Below are 20,101 nucleotides of genomic sequence, written 5' to 3' on the forward strand. Positions count from 1 at the left end.
CCCAAGACCTCCTCCTCTCCTCCACGCTTATTCGCTCCTCACCCAATCGCTTTCAAGACTTCTCCTGAATATCACCCATCCTCTGGAATTCAGTGCCCAAACACATCTGGTTATCCACCACATATGGATCCTTCAAAAGAAACCTGAAAACCCATCTCTTCAAGGAAGCTTACAGCCTGTAAAGACCACACGGCCACCTCAACACCATTGGAGCTACTGCAACCCCCGACCTACTGTCTCCCCCACCATCCTGTAGAATGTAAGCCCGCAAGGGCAGGGTCCTCGCCCCTCTGTATCACTCTGTCATTGTTAGTTTTGTTTACTGTAAGGGATATTTGTATTTTGATGTAACCTGGTCTCATGTACAGCACCATGGAATTAATGGTGCTATATAAATAAATAATAATAATAATAAATCTACTACATAGGAGCGATCTGATTATCGCTCCTATGTAGCAGAGCAGATCAGGCTATGCCAGCTTCTAGCCTCCCATGGAGGCTATTGAAGCATGCCAAAAGTAAAAAAAAATGATTTTAAAAATATGAAAAAAAAAAAAAATATATAAAAGTTCAAATCACCCCCCTTTCACCCATTCAAAATAAAACAATAAAAAAAATCAAACCTACACATATTTGGTATTGATGCGTTCAGAATCACCCAATCTATCAATAAAAAAAGGATTAACCTGATCGCTAAATGGTGTAGCGCTAGAAAAAAATGGCAGAATTATGTTTTTTTGGTCGCAATCAAATGCAATAATGGGCAATCAAAATAACTTATCTGCACCAAAATGGTATCATTAAAAACGTCAGCTCGGCACGCAAAAAATAAGCCGTCACCCAACCCAAGATCATGAAAAATGGAGACGCTACAGGTATCAGAATATGGCGCAATTTTTTTTATTATTTTTTTTTAGCAAAGTTTGGAATTTTATTTCAACATTTAGACAAAAAATAACCTAGACATGTTTGGTGTCTATGAATTCGTACTGACCTGGAGAATCATAATGGCAGGTCAGTTTTAGCATTTAGTGAACCTAGCAAAAAAGCCAAACAAAAAACAGGTGTGGGATTGCATTTTTTTTGCAATTTCACCGCACTTGGAATTTTTTTCCCATTTTATAGTACACAGCATGGTAAAACCAATGATGTCATTTTGTCACCTGTGACACTGGGAATAACACAATGCTAAAATTGACTTCTCTCTTGATAACCCTCACAATTACCTAAAGAATAGCTGACCTGCAGTACCTGAGAACGGCCACTATATGGTGTGTGGAGCAGTGCTGTTGTGGCTCATTAGAATGAATATTTTAGGAAATGGTACCAGCTAATTGTGGGAGGTGTCAGCTATTGATATGATATTCTAAGGATAAACCATCAATGCTAGTCCTGGGCAACCAATTTAAAGGGGAAGAAAAAAGAATGTGGTACAAAAACTCCTTAAAAAGGGACATTTCATGATTATGCTCATCGCTTCACAGTCTCTTCAGTCTGAAATGGCTGATAACAGGGAACAGCAGACTGTAATCTTGTACGTAGCAAGTTAGACCTCTGGATAAGGAATATTGCCAACAGCGACAAGAGTTTAGCTCATATTCCTGATGACGCCTATATATATTTTAGTGCCAGCAATAAATGCGGACGGATTCGGCAGGATCACACTGTCTGACTTTATTGATCTCATAACTTCCTAAGTTGACATTTATGGCTGACCGCAGAGTACGATGTGCGGCCAAAGTACCTTGGCTGGAAAAATAAAAACAAAAATCAGAATGGTCAGACATTGAATAAAGCTGAGTGCGAACATTGAGGCGAGGCAGAGAGTCCAGCCCAGAATTTCCTGGTGGTCCCAATTTCGGACTGTTTATGTATTCATACTGTATAGCAGGGGTGTCAAACTGCATTCCTCGAGGGCTGCAAACAGGTCATGTTTTCAGGATTTCCTTGTACTGCACAGGTGATAATTTAATCACCAACTATTTATTTGTGTAGGTGATTAAATTATCACCTGTGCAGTACAAGGAAATCCTGAAGACATGACCTGTTTGCAGCCCTCGAGGAATGCAGTTTGACACCCCTGCTGTACAGTATTTTTCAGAAAAGATCCCAGCTGTCCTAGAGTGGAGTAATATCAGGATTATGTCAACCCTGCCCAAAAGTGCAAGGGAAGTTCTAGGAATCATGAATTTTCCTCTACTGTCAAAAGCAATGTTATCCCAGTCCACCAGGGTGATAACTACTTATATCCTACCTCCCCTAACCCACCAGGGTGATAACTACTTATATTCTACCTCCCCTAGCCCACCATGGTGATAACTACCTATATCCTACCTCCCCTAGCCCACCAGGGATATCACTATTAACCATTCTTCTCGGCATATAAACATCCTTGGTTAAAGGTTCTTATAGAAGGGGCTTACAGGTTTTTTGTTTTGTCAGAGGCTCGGAAAGCTTTGAGACTTTAAAAAAAATATATATATATCAATTTTTAAAGTCTCAATAATAAATAATACAATCCCTTTAATGTCTCTAATGGCAGGTTATAACATACAGTGTCCGCCGGCAGGTGCTGCCATGCCGTGTTTGCTATGTGATGATAATGACTCAGGTCTACAAATAGTTTCTCGATTGCAGGAAGAACGATCAGCGACAACGCAGGAAAATAGAAACCACCTACGAGGGAAAGGTTCACCCAGATATGAAAAGGGCCAGGAACGCAGGACTGTAAGGCTGCCGTCACACATTCAGTATTTGGTCAGTATTTTACCTCAGTATTTGTAAGCCAAAACCAGGAGTGGGTGATAAATACAGAAGTGGTGACATGTTTCTATTATACTTTTCCTCTAATTGTTCCACTCCTGGTTTTGGCTACAAATACTGATGTAAAATACTGACCACATACTGAATGTGTGACTGCAGCCAAAGAGGGGAACAGACCAAAGTGACCAGGTCTGACCACAATGTTATCACTATGTCCAATTAAAAGGGCTGTCTAGTTTAACGCTTTCATTTGTTTTTTGTGAATCTGTTTTTTTCCTCCTCCAGAAACCATAAGGCTCTGTGCACACGTTGCGGATTTTGCTGCGGATTTGACCGCTGCGGGTCCGCAGCAGCTTTCCATGCGTTTACAGTACAATGTAAACCTATGGAAAGCGCAAACTGCAGTGCCCATGCTGCGGAAAAAAACACGCGGAAACACTGCGGTTTACATTCCGCAGCATGTCAATTCTTTGTGCGGATTCTGCAGCGGTTTACACCTGCTCCATAATAGGAATCCACAGGTGTAAAACCGCAGGTGGAATCCGAACAAAATCCGCAGAAAATTAGTGGTAAATCCGCAGGTAAAACGCATTGCCTTTTACCTGCGGATTTCTCAAATCCGCTGCGGAAAGATCCACAGAGCTCAAAACTACGTCTGCACATAGCCTTAACTCCCCCCCTATATAGTAAATTCCACCACTCATTTTTGGGTTTTATTTTTACGCCACTCCTGCGGTAATAATAAACTAGCATGATTCTCCGATGAATGCCCTGAAACGCGTCTCTCATTCAATAATATTTCTAAAAGTATGGCTATTGTTGACTTCGATGATACAGTGCCGCCTCGCTGGGCTCCAGGCTGCGCCCGTCCTGCTGAAGATCCACCATTTTCTTTGTTCCCTTCATTGTTGATCCAACTTTAGAACTTTTTGGGAAGGTTTGAACGTCAGACAAGCACTCCGTAGAGTTGTGCCGACATGTGCAGGTGAGTGCATTTCTAGCAGACTCCACCAAATAATTGTAATAATAATTTTCATTATATTATTATTATTTATTATTTGTTGTTTTTATTATTATTATTATTATTATTATAATGAATTATTGGGATTGATAACCGAGGCCCCTGTGCAATAATATGCTTTTCTGGGAAGCATTTCTACAAAGATTTTGGAGACGTCTTTGGCAATTGTTGACCCTTCATCCAGAAGATCATTTGTGAGGTCAGACCCTGATGTTGGGGGGAGGTCGGGCCCGCCATCTCCGGTCCAGTTGTTGGAGGGGCTGAGGTCCGGGCTCTGTGCGGCCGCTCATGTCCTCCCTCCATGTCTGTATGGAGCTTGTGCACTGGGCACAGTCATGGGGAACAGGAAAGGATCTTACCCCAAACTGTTCCCACAAAGCTGAAGCTACAACTGTCCACAATGTCTTAAGATTTCCTACCACTGGAGCTAAGAGGCCGCGGCCGCCCCCTGATAACAGCCCATAGTATTATCCTCCTCCACCATCTGTACAGGGGCACAATGCCGTCAGGGGGTAACGTCCTCCTGGAATCACCAAACCCAGACTCCTCCATCAGAGAAGTGCGATCCATCACTGCACAGAACACGTCTCCTCCAGAGTCCAGTGGTGGCGGCTTTACACCACTCCATCCGACGCTCGGCATTGTGCTTGGTGATGTACGGTTGCATGCAGCTGCTCGCCATGAAGCTCCTGGCGGGGGCACAGTGATTGTACTGATGTTATGCCAGAAGTCAGGACTCTGCAGTTATGGGGTCATCAGAGCGGTGATGACTACTGGTTTTCCCTCCTCAGCAATCGGCCCCCTCCCTGCTCAGTAATGTTATGAAGTCTCCACTTTGTGGCTGAGTTGCTGCGGTTCCTTCCTCGTCTCAATAATATCACTCACAGGTGATGAGGGAAGATTCAGGAGGAAGTAATGTCATGGACGACTTGTTACCCCGGTGGCTCCTATTACAGGACCGCGCTGGTATCAGGGAGCTCCGCACCACCGGCCGTTCTGTCACAGTGCCTTGCAAAAGTAATCGGCCCCATGGAACTTTTCCACCTTTCCTACATATCATGCTTCAAACATAAAGATACTAAATGTAAATTTTTGTTGAAGAATCAACAAGTGGAACACAATTGTGAAGTTGAACAAAATTTATTGGTTATTTTAACCCCTTTACCCCCAAGGGTGGTTTGCACGTCAATGACCAGGCCAATTTTTACAATTCTGACCACTGTCCCTTTATGAGGTTATAACTCCGAAACGCTTCAACGGATCTTAGCGATTCTGAGAATGTTTTCTTGTAACATATTGTACTTCATGATAGTGCTAAAATTTCTTCGATATAACTTGCGTTTATTTGTGAAAAAAACGGAAATTTGGCGAAAATTTTGAAAATTTCACAATTTTCCAACTTTGAATTTTTATTCTGTTAAACCAGAGAGTTATGTGACACAATATAGTTAATAAATAACATTTCCCACATGTCTACTTTACATCAGCACAATTTTTGAAACAAACTTTTTTTTTTCAAGGAAGTTATAAGTGTTAAAATTTGACCAGCAATTTCTCATTTTTACAACCACATTTACAAAACCATTTTTTTTAGGGACCACCTCACATTTGAAGTCATTTTGAGGGGTCTATATGGCAGAAAATACCCAAAAGCGACACCATTCTAAAAACTGCACCCCTCAAGGTGCTCAAAACCACATTCAAGAAGTTTATTAACCCTTCAGGTGATTCACAGCAGCAGAAGCAACATGGAAGGAAAAAATTAACATTTTACTTTTTAGTCACAAAAATGATCTTTCAGCAATAATCTTTTTAATTTCCCAAGGGTAAAAAGAGAAAATGGACCTCAAAAGTTGTTGTCCAATTTATCCTGAGTACGCTGATACCCCACATGTGAGGGGGAACCACTTTTTGGGCGCATGGCAGGGCTCAGAAGGAAAGGAGCGCCGTTTGACTTTTTCAAGCTAAATTTGGCTGGAATTGAGATCGGACGCCATGTCGCGTTTGGCGACCCCCTGATGTGCCTAAACAATGGAAACCCCCCACAAGTGACCCCATTTTGGAAACTAGACCCCCTAAGGAACTTATCTAGATGTGTCATGAGCACTTTTATCCCCCAAGTGCTTCACGAACGTTTATAACGCCCGGGCGTGAAAAAAAAAATTCCAATTTTTTCCACAAACATGATCGTTTAGTCCCCAATTTTTTATTTTCTCAAGGGTAAAAGGAGAAATTGGACCCCAAAAGTTGTTGTCCAATTTGTCCTGAGTACGCTGATACCCCATATGTGGGGGGGACCACTGTTTGGGCGCATGGCAGGGCTCAGAAGGAAAGGAGCGCCGTTTGACTTTTTCAAGCTAAATTTGGCTGGAATTGAGATCGGACGCCATGTCGCGTTTGGCGACCCCCTGATGTGCCTAAACAGTGGAAACCCCCCACAAATGACCCCATTTTGGAAACTAGACCCCCTATGGAACTTATCTAGATGTGTCATGAGCACTTTTATCCCCCAAGTGCTTCACGAAAGTTTATAACGCCCGGGCGTGAAAAAAAAAATTCCTATTTTTTCCACAAACATGATCGTTTAGTCCCCAATTTTTTATTTTCTCAAGGGTAAAAGGAGAAATTGGACCCCAAAAGTTGTTGTCCAATTTGTCCTGAGTACGCTGATACCCCATATGTGGGGGGGGACCACTGTTTGGGCGCATGGCAGGGCTCAGAAGGAAAGGAGCGCCGTTTGACTTTTTCAAGCTAACTTTGGCTGGAATTGAGATTGGACGCCATGTCGTGTTTGGCGACCCCCTGATGTGCCTAAACAGTGGAAACCCCCCACAAGTGACCCCATTTTGGAAACTAGACCCCCTAAGGAACTTATCTAGATGTGTCATGAGCACTTTTATCCCCCAAGTGCTTCACGAAAGTTTATAACGCCCGGGCGTGAAAAAAAAATTCCTATTTTTTTCCACAAACATGATCGTTTAGTCCCCAATTTTTTATTTTCTCAAGGGTAAAAGGAGAAATTGGACCCCAAAAGTTGTTGTCCAATTTGTCCTGAGTACGCTGATACCCCATATTTGGGGGGAACCACTGTTTGGGCGCATGGCAGGGCTCAGAAGGAAAGGAGCGCCGTTTGACTTTTTCAAGCTAACTTTGGCTGGAATTGAGATCGGACGCCATGTCGTGTTTGGCGACCCCCTGATGTGCCTAAACAGTGGAAACCCCCCACGAGTGACCCCATTTTGGAAACTAGACCCCCTAAGGAACTTATCTAGATGTGTCATGAGCACTTTTATCCCCCAAGTGCTTCACGAAAGTTTATAACGCCCGGGCGTGAAAAAAAAAATTCCTATTTTTTTCCACAAACATGATCGTTTAGTCCCCAATTTTTTATTTTCTCAAGGGTAAAAGGAGAAATTGGACCCCAAAAGTTGTTGTCCAATTTGTCCTGAGTACGCTGATACCCCATATTTGGGGGGAACCACTGTTTGGGCGCATGGCAGGGCTCGGAAGGAAAGGAGCGCCGTTTGACTTTTTCAAGCTAAATTTGGCTGGAATTGAGATCAGACGCCATGTCGAGTTTGGAGAGCCCATGATGTGCCTAAACAATGGAAACCCCCCACAAGTGACCCCATTTTGGAAACTAGACCCTCTAAGGAACTTATATAGTTGTGTGGTGAGAATTTTGAACCCCCACGTGCTTCACTAAAGTTTATAATGCCCAGGCGTGAAAATAAAAAATCCTATTTTTTCCTACAAAAATGATATTTTAGTCCCCAATTTTTAATTTTCCCAAGGGTACCAGGAGAAATTGGACCCCAAAAGTTGTTGTCCAATTTGTCCTGAGTACGCTGATACCCCATATGTGGGGAGGAACTACTGTTTGGGCACACGTTGGGGCTCGAAAAGGAAGTAGTAACGTTTTGGAATGCAGACTTTGATGGAATGTTCTGCTGGCATCATGTTCCATTTGCAGAGCCCCTGATGTGACTAAACAGTAGAAACCCCCCACAAGTGACCCCATTTTGGAAACTGTACCCCCTAAGGAACTTATCTAGGTGTTTGGTGAGAATTTTGAACCCCCACGTGCTTCACTAAAGTTTATAATGCCCAGGCGTGAAAATAAAAAATCCTATTTTTTCCCACAAAAATGATATTTTAGTCCCCAATTTTTAATTTTCCCAAAGGTAACAGGAGAAATTGGACATCAAAAGTTGTTGTCCAAATTGTCCTGATTACGCTGGTATGCCATATGTGGGAAAAAATTGTTTAGGCACACGTTGGGGCTCGAAAGGGAAGTTGTGACGTTTTGGAATGCAGAAATGGTCTGCGGTCGTCATGTTCCGTTTGCAGTGCCCCTGATGTGCCTAAACAGTAAAAAAAAACCACAAGTGACATCATTTTGGAACCTAGACCCCCCCCCCCCCCCAAGGAACTTATCTAGATGTGCCCCCTTTTTGGAACTAATGTACGCTTTCTTGTAAAGTAAATTAGTAGTGCATGGAGGTGTGGTACAATCTGAAGCAATCCTTCATACACAGGCCAGGTTTTTCGGGGCAGGTGTCGCATTGATAAATGGTGTCCTTGCGTATTCCCCTTTTATAACACACTCGGCACCTTTTTTGCGGCTTACCTTTTCTGCCGGTTGGCGGGACCACCCCCGGAAAATGCTGGCCTGGTACGATACGAGCACCTTCAGTTCCGGAAGTACTGGGGCCCTCTCCTTCCGGAGTACCAAATATCAGGGCCTTAACCACTACCTCCTGGAACTGAAGGTACGACGTATCGGTGTGGCGTGCACATCGTAACAGCAGGAAAGCGTTGAGCATTGCCATTTGTACGATGTGGACGGCCAACTTTTTGTACCACACCTTGGCATTTCTCAAAGCACTGTATGGTTGGAGGAGTTGATCAGAGAGATCAACCCCCCCCATGCTTTTGTTGTAGCCCAGTACACAGTCCGGTTTGCAGACCTGTGTAGAGGTACCCCGTACAGTGCTGAGGGCTCTGCCATCACCATGTATGGTGGTCAAGAGAAGGACATCCCTCTTGTCCTTGTACTTGACCACCAGCAGGTGGTCGCTACATTGGGCCTTGCTCTCACCTTTTCTGAGCATCTGCCGAAGTAGCGTCTTTGGGAGGCCTCTCTGATTTTTGCGCACAGTACCGCAGGCTGCGGTACCTCGCGCAGAGAGGGATTTGTAGAGTGGGATGCTGGTATAAAAGTTATCAGTATAGAGGTGATAACCTTTATCCAGCAGTGGGTGCACCAAATCCCACACGATCTTCCCACTCACTCCCAGGACAGGAGGACACTCAGGGGGTTCAATCCTGCTGTCCTTCCCTTCATACACTCTAAACCTGTGGATGTACCCTGAGGCACTCTCACACAGCTTGTAGAGTTTGATTCCGTACCTGGCCCTTTTGTTGGGCAGGTATTGACGGAATCCGAGCCGCCCCTTAAAATGGACCAAGGACTCATCCACGCAGATGTCCCTTTTGGGCACGTACACTTCAGAAAACTTTTTGTTAAAGTGTTCGATGACCGGCTGAACTTTGAACAGACGGTCAAAGTTGGGGTCATCTCGTGCGGGACACTGTGCATTATCGGAATAATGCAGGAATTTATGGATGGCCTCAAAACGTCTCCGAACCATGGCCATTCAGAATACTGGAGTGTTATATAAAACATCTACACTCCAATATTGCCGCATTTCTGGCTTCTTCACGATCCCCATGTGGAGGACCAGGCCCCAAAACTGCATCATTTCAACTGCGTCTACAGGAGACCAGTTGGAAAATGATGTACCGGGGTTTTGCTCCAAAAATTGACGAGCATACAAATTAGTTTGCTCCACCATGAGGTTAATAAAATCCTCAGAGAAAAAGACTTTGAAAAAGTCTGTTTCTGTGAGGCCCGTGGTGTCAAACTTGATTCCTGATTCTGCCACAAAATCAGGAATCAGTGGCTCGTAATTTTCGGGGGGCGAGGTCCATGTGGGTTCCGCAGTGGGGAGCGCTGGTTCAGGAGTGGTGGGGGCTGCCTCATCTTCTGTCCTGGGGCGTCTGCGTGGTGGTTCCGCAGGACCCGAGGAGGAAGATGAGGAGGAAGAGGAGGAGGAGGAGGAGGAGGAAGAGGATGAAGAATCAGAAAAGTAAAGAAAAGTGGGATCCTCTCCCTCGCTATCAGTGTCGGAGGCAAGGAAAGCATATGCCTCCTCCAATGAATAGCGCTGTTGGGACGAACGGGACGAGCGGGACATTTTTGTGTGAATATGGTGATTGGGTGCACTTTATTGATAACTGTATGTGTATGTGTGGGGGGATAGTGATTTGTGCAAACTTATCTGAAAAGAAAATGCTAAAAGGAGAAGAAAAACCTGTAAAAAAAAAAAAAGGCAGGCACAAACTCTGATAAGAGAACTGCGTCACTTATCAAAGTTTGGCGGCTGCGGGATGTGTGTACGGAGGTTGCGCAAAAAGGCTGAGGGGAAAAAAGCGAGCGCGAGAGTTGATCGGTGAACTGCGTCACCAATCAACGCTCGGCGGCTGTTAAATGGGCGCACGGAAGGAGGTGCAAAGGGGGGTAAAAAGAGGGGGAAGGGAGATGGGGTGGAAGTGGGGATTGGGCAGGGATCAGTGATCAAAACGTACGGTTGTAGTCAGGTGGCGCAAAAGGGGGGTGAAAAAAAAAAAAAGGAAAACGGCAGGCACAAACTCTGATAAGTGAACTGCGTCACTTATCAAACTTTGGCGGCTGCGGAATGTGTGTACGGAGTTGGCGCAACGGGGATGAGGGAAAAAAAGCGAGCGCGAGCGTTGATCGGTGAACTGCGTCACCAATCAACGTTCGGCGGCTGTTAAATGGGCGCACGGAAGGAAGTGCAAAGGGGGGTAAAAACAGGGGGGAAGGGAGATGGGGGTGGAAGTGGGGATTGGGCAGGGATCAGTGATCAAAACGTACGGTTGTAGTCAGGTGGCGCAAAAGGGGGGTGAAAAAAAAAAAAAGGAAAACGGCAGGCACAAACTCTGATAAGTGAACTGCGTCACTTATCAAACTTTGGCGGCTGCGGAATGTGTGTACGGAGTTGGCGCAACGGGGGCGAGGGAAAAAAAGCGAGCGCGAGCGTTGATCGGTGAACTGCGTCACCAATCAACGCTCGGCGGCTACTAAATGTGCGCACGGAGGCGGCACAAATGGGGGTGGAGGGGGTAAAAAGAGGGGGAAGGGAGGATTGGGGTGGATGAACGGGGATTGGGGTGGATGAACGGGGATTGGGCACGGATGAACGGGGATTGGGCACGGATGAACGGGGATTGGGCAGGGATCAGGGATAAAACTTACGTTTAGTTGTCTTCTTTCTTTAGCAGGGATTGTGGTGCTACAGGCTGCTGTGGCACCACAATACCCAGCACAGAAGGTAGATCCAGCAGAGAGATCAAGCCAGGAGATCCAGCAGTATGACCGCTCTGTAGGAATCCTCAGCTAGAATGAGGACCCTGCAGAGCGGTCATACACAGGTCAGGCAGGTGACACAGACAGGTCACAGAGCGGTCATGCTGCTGCTGTGACCTGTCATTGGTGGGATCGACCATAACATCGATCCCACCAATCAGAGCTTTCCTGGTGACCTGGCTGTGACCTGCCTAGGATCGGATCTGTTCGCGCCATCCTAGGCAGGTCACAGCCAGGTCACCTGCAGGGCACAGAGCGGTCACAGCGTGATCGCCGCTGCGCCCTGTGATTGGCGCGATCGACGATGACATCGATCGCGCCAATCGGCTCCTGCAGGCCCTGCTGGGCCTGCACTGTGTCCTATCCTATCCTATCCTAGGATCGGTGCTATTAGAGCACCGATCCACGCAGGTTCCGGCAGGGCACAGCGCGGTAATACCGCGCGGTGCCCTGCGATTGGCGCGATCGATGCGATCGGCGATCGCGCCAATCCGGGGTGTTCTTGCCGGTGCCTGGCGTTGCCAGGCACCGGACCTAGGATCGAGTACATCGGTACTCGATCCTAGCCTGTGACCTCATTGTTTCAGCCGCTCCGATTGGCAGAAACAATGAGAATGGCTGTGATTGGCTGTTCAGAATTGAACAGCCAATCACAGCGATCGAGAGGGCGGGTGGGCGGCGACAATGCCCTGGATGCCGAGGCCATCTCCCCCCAGGTGAGATGGCGTCGGAATTTTAATGCGATCACCGCGACTTAAGTCGCGGTATCGCATTAAAGGGCAGGACGTACTATCCCGTCAAGGGTCAGATAGGCCCAGGGCACCTCGACGGGATAGTACGTCCAAGGTCACAGAGGGGTTAAACTTTTGTGGAAAATCAAAAACTGAATAGTAGGGCGTGCAATATTATTCGGTCCCTTTACTTTTAGTGCAGCAAACTCACTCCAGAAGTTCATTGTGGATCTCTGAATGATTCAAAGTTGTCCTAAATGCCTAATGATGAATATAATCCACCTGTGTGTAATCAAGTCTCCGTATAAATGCACCTGCTCTGTGATATCAGTCAAATAAGCGAGAAAACAGCCGCACTCTTTCGGGTTATAGCTTGCAAAGTGGTGTATTTATTCACATGTGTTTGACATTCAAATATATGTACACATACAGCAGGATAAGAAAAAAAGTGACATTTCGACCCAATTCCGGGTCTTTCTCAAACTGCAAGTAAACATAAAATACAATTAGTGTTTATGTACATAGAGCATAATGCGTGAAATTAATATTTACAACTATATCGGCCCCTTTACTTTCAGTGCAATAAACTCACTGCAGAAGTTCATTGTGGATCTCTGAATGATCCAATGTTGTCCTAAATGCCTAATGATGATACATATAATCCACCTGTGTGTAATCAAGTCTCCGTGTAAATGCACCTGCTCTGTGATAGTCTCAGGGTTCTGTTTGAAGCACAGACAGCATCATGAAAACCAAGGAACACAACAGGCAGGTCCGTGATACTGTTGTGGAGAAGTTTAAAGCCGGATTTGGATACAAAATGATTTCCAAAACTTTAAACATCCCAAGGAGCACTGTGCAAGTGATCATATTGAAATGGAAGGAGCATCATACCACTGCAAATCTACCAAGACCCGGCCGTCCCTCTAAACTTTCATCTCAAACAAGGAGATGACTGATCAGAGATGCAGCCAAGAGGCCCATGATCACTCTGGATGAACTGCAGAGATCTACAGCTAAGGTGGGACAGTCTGTCCATAGGACAACAATCAGTCATACACTGCACAAATCTGGGCCTTTATGGAAGAGTGGCAAGAAGAAAGCCATTTCTCAAAGATATCCATAAAAAGTGTTGTTTAAAGTTTGCAATAAGCCACCTGGGAGACACCAAACATGTGGAAGAAGGTGCTCTGGTCAGATGAAACCAAAATGGAACTTTTTGGCAACAATGCCAAACGATATGTTTGGCGTAAAGGCAACACAGCTCATCACCCTGAACACACCATCCCCAATGTCAAACATGGTGTTGGCAGCATCATGGTTTGGGCCTGCTTTTCTTCAGCAGGGACAGGGAAGATGGTTAAAATTGATGGGAAGATGGATGGAGCCAAATACAGGACCATTCTTGAAGAAAACCTGTTGGAGTCTGCAAAAGACCTGAGACTGGGATGGAGATTTGTCTTCCAACAAGACAACGATCCCAAACATAAAGCAAAATCTACAATGGAACGGTTCACAATCCAATCGAGAATCTGTGGAAAGAGCTGAAAACTGCTGTTCACAAACAATCTCCATCAAACCTCACTGAGCTCGAGCTGTTTGCTAAGAAAGAATGGGCAAGAATTTCAAGAAGAAAAAAGATGGCCGACAGCACTCACAGGTCGGTGCGCCCGTCCAGGTCCAAGGAACCCACTAGGACCATCGAAAGTTCAAGTAATGAAGTGACAGCGCTCCATCCAGGTGCATAATCAAAACGAGTGGATTTATTAAGCCATATAATAGCAACGTTTCGACCCTGGTGGGTCTTTGTCAAGCATACAGTACAGTGCCTGGGTTCGACTTTAAATAGGGTGTATGCCACGCAGGGCACCAATCCCCATCAAGCCGCCCACCACCAAATAATCAATACAAATTAATATCAAAACAGACATCAAACAACAGCATATTAAAAGTACCCAACCGCCCATGTTAGCATAATATAGAGCAAATAGATATTACCCTCCTATACAGAGAAATATAAGATGATCATATAAACATAAACAGTCGAGTTCGGCTTCAGGGTCGTCATGGCAGCGTCATCCAATCACCGTCAATCCACATGGCTCTCTGTATACACGACAGAGCCAATAGGCGCCCAGCTTCCTCTGGCGCCATGACTACTCTTGCCGCCACTCACTACCTCCCATCTAGCAGACAAATCCCTCCCAACCAATCGGACAAATCCTACCAAGTCCAGAGGTATCTTGCGTCATCATCGGGGAGTTGGATATTCCTTCCCGGAGCTCCGTGACGCAGCGTCCAGGGAGCGCATGCGCACTACTGCCCGGAACAGCCCTCCTCACATAATCGTGTCAAGAGCCAACCAGCGACAGAGAGCGTCACACGCCCACCTCTCGCCGCGCACAGGAACACGCATATGATGTGGGATCACATTTGGCTCCCCTCCTTGTGCCCCTCGACTGTTGCATATAGATGTGCTGTTCTATACTCCCATATGTATATAGATGTGGTTTTGCTTCTGTGTTGAGTTTCCCCCCCCCTTCCTCCCCCCCCTTTTTTTTTTCTTTTTTTGATTTCTGTGTTTTCACACCTTATTAGAATATCTCTGATGATATATGTTTATTGTGATAATTGGCCTAAAATATAATGTTGAGCTTATATATCCATTTGATTAGTGTGGGGATTATCTATATAGCCCGCCCTTACTGAGTCCATGCACACTGTGGATAGGTGTTTGCAATATTATATTCTCTGATGGGAAGGAATTGCGATAACAAGTACATTTTGAGCTATATAGCCCGCCCTTACAGAGGCCATGCACACTGTGGATAGGTGTCTGAAAATACTATATTCTCTGATGGGAAGGATTTGCTATAGCAAGCACGTCTTGAGCTGATTGGTTGCCTTGGCAACCGCTGCTGGCTGACTCCTGTGCGCGGCGAGAGGTGGGCGTGTGACGCTCTCTGTCGCTGGTTGGCTCTTGACACGATTATGTGAGGAGGGCTGTTCCAGGCAGTAGTGCGCATGCGCTCCCTGGACGCTGCGTCACGGAGCTCCGGGTAGGGATATCCAACTCCCCGATGATGACGCAAGACACCTCTGGACTTGGTAGGATTTGTCCGATTGGTTGGGAGGGATTTGTCTGCTAGATGGGAGGTAGTGAGTGGCGGCAAGAGTAGTCATGGCGCCAGAGGAAGCTGGGCGCCTATTGGCTCTGTCGTGTATACAGAGAGCCATGTGGATTGACGGTGATTGGATGACGCTGCCATGACGACCCTGAAGCCGGAACTCGACTGTTTATGTTTATATGATCATCTTATATTTCTCTGTATAGGAGGGTAATATCTATTTGCTCTATATTATGCTAACATGGGCGGTTGGGTACTTTTAATATGCTGTTGTTTGATGTCTTTTTTGATATTAATTTGTATTGATTATTTGGTGGTGGGCGGCTTGATGGGGATTGGTGCCCTGCGTGGCATACACCCTATTTAAAGCCAAACCCAGGCACTGTACTGTATGCTTGACAAAGACCCACCAGGGTCGAAACATTGCTATTATATGGCTTAATAAATCCACTCGTTTTGATTATACACCTGGATGGAGCGCTGTCACTTCATTACTTGGGCAAGAATTTCAGTCTCTCGATGTACAAAGCTGATAGCGACAGACCCCAAGTGACTTGTGAGTTGCCCGCCAGGGCCGTGGGGTTCCCGGTACCGGGTCCAGTGTTCACAGGGGATGTCACGGTGGCGACCCGTTCCGTGTCCCTGGGCGCCCATGTAAAAGGTGAAAGTCTTTAAAGGGATTTGGAGAATAGAGTTTATGTTCGTGACGCCACCTGTGGTATTCAGTCAGTGGGGACCGACGCTGCTTAGAGGGGTCCTCTGGGGTGACGTTATGGCAGCTACATGGTATAACTTCCCACAGGTGAAGCAGGTCCCCAGGGCACCCGATGTGTAGATGGAAGATGGTGAATGGCGCAGTAAAGAACGAGGACACAGGTTTGCAGTCCCTTTACCTGGCTTACTGAAGACTTCAGGCAGCCACAGTCCAGGGCACCAGATCACAGGGCAGGCTGGGTCCGGCCGGCTTGGAAGCGAATCCAGAGTCCCCTTATCCAGGTGGAGTTAAAAGCCTTCCTCTAGCCCGGGGGTGTTGTAGTCCCTTACTGCCTATGGCTTCAGATAAGATTCTCACAGTTCTCTGTCCCCATATAGGATAGGACAATACCTGCATGACAGGTAACTCGAGCCTTTTTACAGGGACGCTATCACGCCCTGGGCTCTGTGTTACTGTGTCTCAGGTGTGTGTGCGGACAGGTAACTTGCAGTTCAGCTGTCCTGCCGGTCTCTGCGGTAAGTCGTTGAGTCCCTTACAACCTCGGTGGTCCGGCTACCGGTTATCTGCGCTTCAGAAGGAGGCAGCCTGCTCGTAGGTGGTCTCCCCTGATATATCCTCTCCTGTGATTCGCTCTCCTGCACGCTCACTGAACGATGTTCTGTCCTTTTGTATGTCTCTTTTTTTAGGAGCTGTAGCGGCTCTGGCTACACGGCTCCCTCAGTCCTTCTGACACTTCATGTCTGACTGCCCTCTCCTCTGTCTTCTGACAAAATCTGACTAACTTCCCTCCAAACCACAATATATATAGGGGAGTCACCTAGAAATAGGATCAAAAGCTCCCCCTTGTGGCCTAGAGTGTGAACATGTTGTGTGCATTGTGGTTACCTGATAAAAGATCTCCTTCATCGCTTCCATTCGTAACATCACTCTCCCCGTGAGGAATGCAATGCTACTGTGACAACCAGGACCCTGGGGCGCCACACTTGCAGCTGTAATCGCAGCAAAAGGTGGCATAACAAAGTATTAAGTTAAAGGGGCCAAATAATATTGCACGCCCCACTTTTCAGTTTTTGAATTTCCACAAAATTTAAAATAACCAATAAATGTTGTTCAACTTCACAATTGTGTTCCACTTGTTGTTGATTCTTCACCAAAAATTTACATTTGGTATCTTTATGTTTGAAGCATGATATGTGGGAAGAGGTTGAAAAGTTCCAGGGGTCAAATACTTTCGCAAGGCACTGTACATGGTAGTAAACATAGACGGCATGTACGGGGTTGGAGGTTAGGCAACAGGGGGCAATGGGGCCTGAGGTCATACACTGGGTTGAAGGCCCAAGGTTATACACTGCAGGCGAGGGATCAGATGTTATATACTGAGGACGAGGGGCTGGATGCTATACAACGGGGTGAAAATGGGGCTGGATGTTATACACCAGGGGTGAGGGTTCGGATGTTATACTACAGGGGTGAGGGGACAAATGTTATAATCCAGGGGTGAGGGGTCGGATGTTATACTCCAGGGGCGATGAGTCGGGTGTTATACTCCAGGGGTGAGGGGTCAGATGTTATACACCATGGGTGAGGGGTCAGATGTTATACTCCAGGGGTGAGGGGTCAGATGTTATACTCCAGGGGTGAGGGGTCAGATGTTATACACCATGGGTGAGGGGTCAGATGTTATACACCAGGGGTGCGGTGTCGGATGTTATACTACAGGGGCGATGGGATGAATGTTATACTCCAGGGGTGAGGGGTCGAATGTCATATTCCAGGGGTGAGGTGTCAGATCTTATACACCGGGGGTAAGGTGTCGGATGTTATACTACAGGGGCGAGGGGATGAATCTTATACTCCAGGGGTGAGTGAGGGGTCAGATGTTAAACTCCAGTGGTGAGGGGTCGGATGTTATACATCGGGGGGGGGGGGGGGGTGAGGTGTCAGATGTTATACTACAGGGATGAGGGGATGAATGTTATACTCCAGGGTGAGGGGTTGGATGTTATATACCAGGAACCTTGGGATGGGATGTTATACACCAAGGGTCGGATATTATACACTGGGGGTGAGGGGTCGGATATTATACTCCAGAGGTGAGGGGTCAGATGTTATACACCATGGGTGAGGGGTCAGATGTTATACTCCAGGGGAGAGGGGACGAATGTTATACACCAGTGGTGAGGGGTCGGATGTTATACTCTAGGGGTGAGGCTCAGATGTTATACACTGGGGGTGAGGGGTCAAATGTTATACACCATGGGTGAGGGGTCAGATGTTATACACCATGGGTCAGGAGTCAGATTTTATACTCCAGGGGTGAGGGGACAAATGTCATACACCAGTGGTGAGGGGTCGGATGTTATACTCTAGGGGTGAGGGTTGGATGTTATACACCAGGGGTGAAGGGTCGGATGTTATACACCGGGGGCGAGGGGATGGAGAAGTAAAAACAATAATCACGGGGCCATAACTTGTGTTACCGTCATCCCTGGAGATGTCCTATTCTTGCTACCAAACTTTCTATACTTTTCTATGACTGTTTGATAATCCAGAATATCTAATAATCCCATCCTATAATACCAGATTAAAGGACTTTTACTGTATTGTTTACTTCTTCTGTCCTCTGATTACGTGTAATATAACATTTCCAGCGAGCTGAGCATTTAATACCTGTGTCATACAGAATGTAAGACAATGACATGACCCCAATGTAAGATGACGTAGTGGGGGGTATACTACTACATAGTGACCGCTTCATTACCTTGTGATCCGGTATGGAGAATTTTTCCTTTCCATAAAGATGTAATGTACATTATATCCTCACATATGGGCCCGCTGGATCCTGTCGCCCTCCTATGTCGGCCTCCTATGTCGGCCTCCTATGCGGCCTCCTATGCGGCCTCGGCTCTGGGCAGTTCAGTCACTGACACATTGATCTTCACAAGCCATTAATTCCTGGACTCGTCCTTGTTAATGAGCCAGCAAAGCTTCTTAATATCAAGTTCGAAAAGAAAAGGGCTGTGTCCCTGACTAATGGAGCTGGCGGTTTCTGCTGATAAGAGCGGGGTAGAGTCCACATGGTGCTGCGGAATCCGCCAGCAATCATTAACCACAGGCTATATTAAATTAGCGGAACCCCCTGATTACTGCTTACTGTGCTGATTACACAATAATGGGAGTTTCACTTCTAATTATTAAATTGCTTTTATCCCGTGGACTGCACCCTTACTGGAATGCAGAGATTTACCCCAAATTTTGGATCTAGATCTGTTGCTAAAATTTGCTAATTATTATTTATCATTAATATTTGTTTCCATTTTTATCACTACTCATTAATTATTATTATTATCATTATTATTACCCCACAATGTGTTATTATATTATTTGCATTTTTTTAATTATTTTTTTAGTAGGAGTGGTAATATCATTATTTGTTGCTATTATGATTAGCATTTATTACAATAATTATTTTTATTCGTTACTGTTATCTGCATTGTTAGAATGTATTTTTATTAGTATCATTTTTTGTTTTTATTATCATTATTATTTATTATCATTTATTATCATTATTGCAATTATTAGTATAATTACTTATATTACTATAATTATCATTTATTATTAGCATTATTTCTTCCTATATTCTTATTACAATGTATTATTATCATCGTTATAATTATTCACAGTAGTAGTATCATTATTTTTTATTTGTTGTCATTATTATTTATCATACTTTTATTTTTGATTTGTTATTATTATCATTAATATTATTTATCATTAGTTTTTATTTTTATTATTATAAGTATTTGCTTTATTTACTATTACTGTTATTGTATTATTATTATTATTTATTGTTATCATTACTATTATTTGTAGTACTAATATCATTATTTATTATTATTTATCATCATAATTTTTTCTATTATCATTTTTATTATTGTTATTATAAATTATTATGTAGTTTTTTTATTCTTCTTTTTCTTCTTCTTCTTCTTATCTATATTATGATCTTTTGGCCGTTTTCAGTCATTTATATGTGGAAACTTTCCATAAGCTGCTGTTGCCTGATCTATTTGTATAACATATTTTGACTGCCTAAAAGTGAATATTGTGCATGGGATGTCCCATACATATATAGCACCTCACAACTTTTGAGAAGGGACAACTTAAAAGATGGGGTAACTAAAAAGACGCAGCAGCTTGTGGTTAGTCCCACTTTAAAGAAATAAATGATCACAGAACGTTCCACTTGTACAAAGGACTTTACTTTTCTTTTTCCCATTGGCGCAGATT

The 20,101-nt window shown here is 45.1% G+C and overlaps 1 protein-coding gene across 6 annotated transcripts in view; it reads right to left on the reverse strand.

Annotated features, from left to right (window-relative positions):
• The window catches only part of IGSF5 (immunoglobulin superfamily member 5), a 104,986-nt gene extending 86,118 nt beyond the window's left edge, over positions 1 to 18,868 (reverse strand). For 2 of the 6 annotated variants that reach the window (XR_011319750.1, XM_069760720.1), the window contains exon 1: positions 18,573 to 18,822. Coding sequence is in view for 1 of the 6 variants with exons in the window: in XM_069760722.1 (XP_069616823.1) it covers positions 18,573 to 18,624 (52 nt within the window). In the remaining 5 variants the exon portion in view is untranslated. Of the gene's footprint in view, positions 1 to 18,572 lie in introns of all 6 variants that reach the window. The other 4 variants (XR_011319752.1, XR_011319751.1, XM_069760722.1 and 1 more) reach the window with 4 other exon arrangements.
• Positions 18,869 to 20,101: the final 1,233 nt, after the last annotated feature.

The sequence above is a fragment of the Ranitomeya imitator genome, chromosome 3, assembly GCF_032444005.1.
Source record: "Ranitomeya imitator isolate aRanImi1 chromosome 3, aRanImi1.pri, whole genome shotgun sequence".
NCBI classification, from domain to species: Eukaryota; Metazoa; Chordata; class Amphibia; order Anura; family Dendrobatidae; genus Ranitomeya; species Ranitomeya imitator.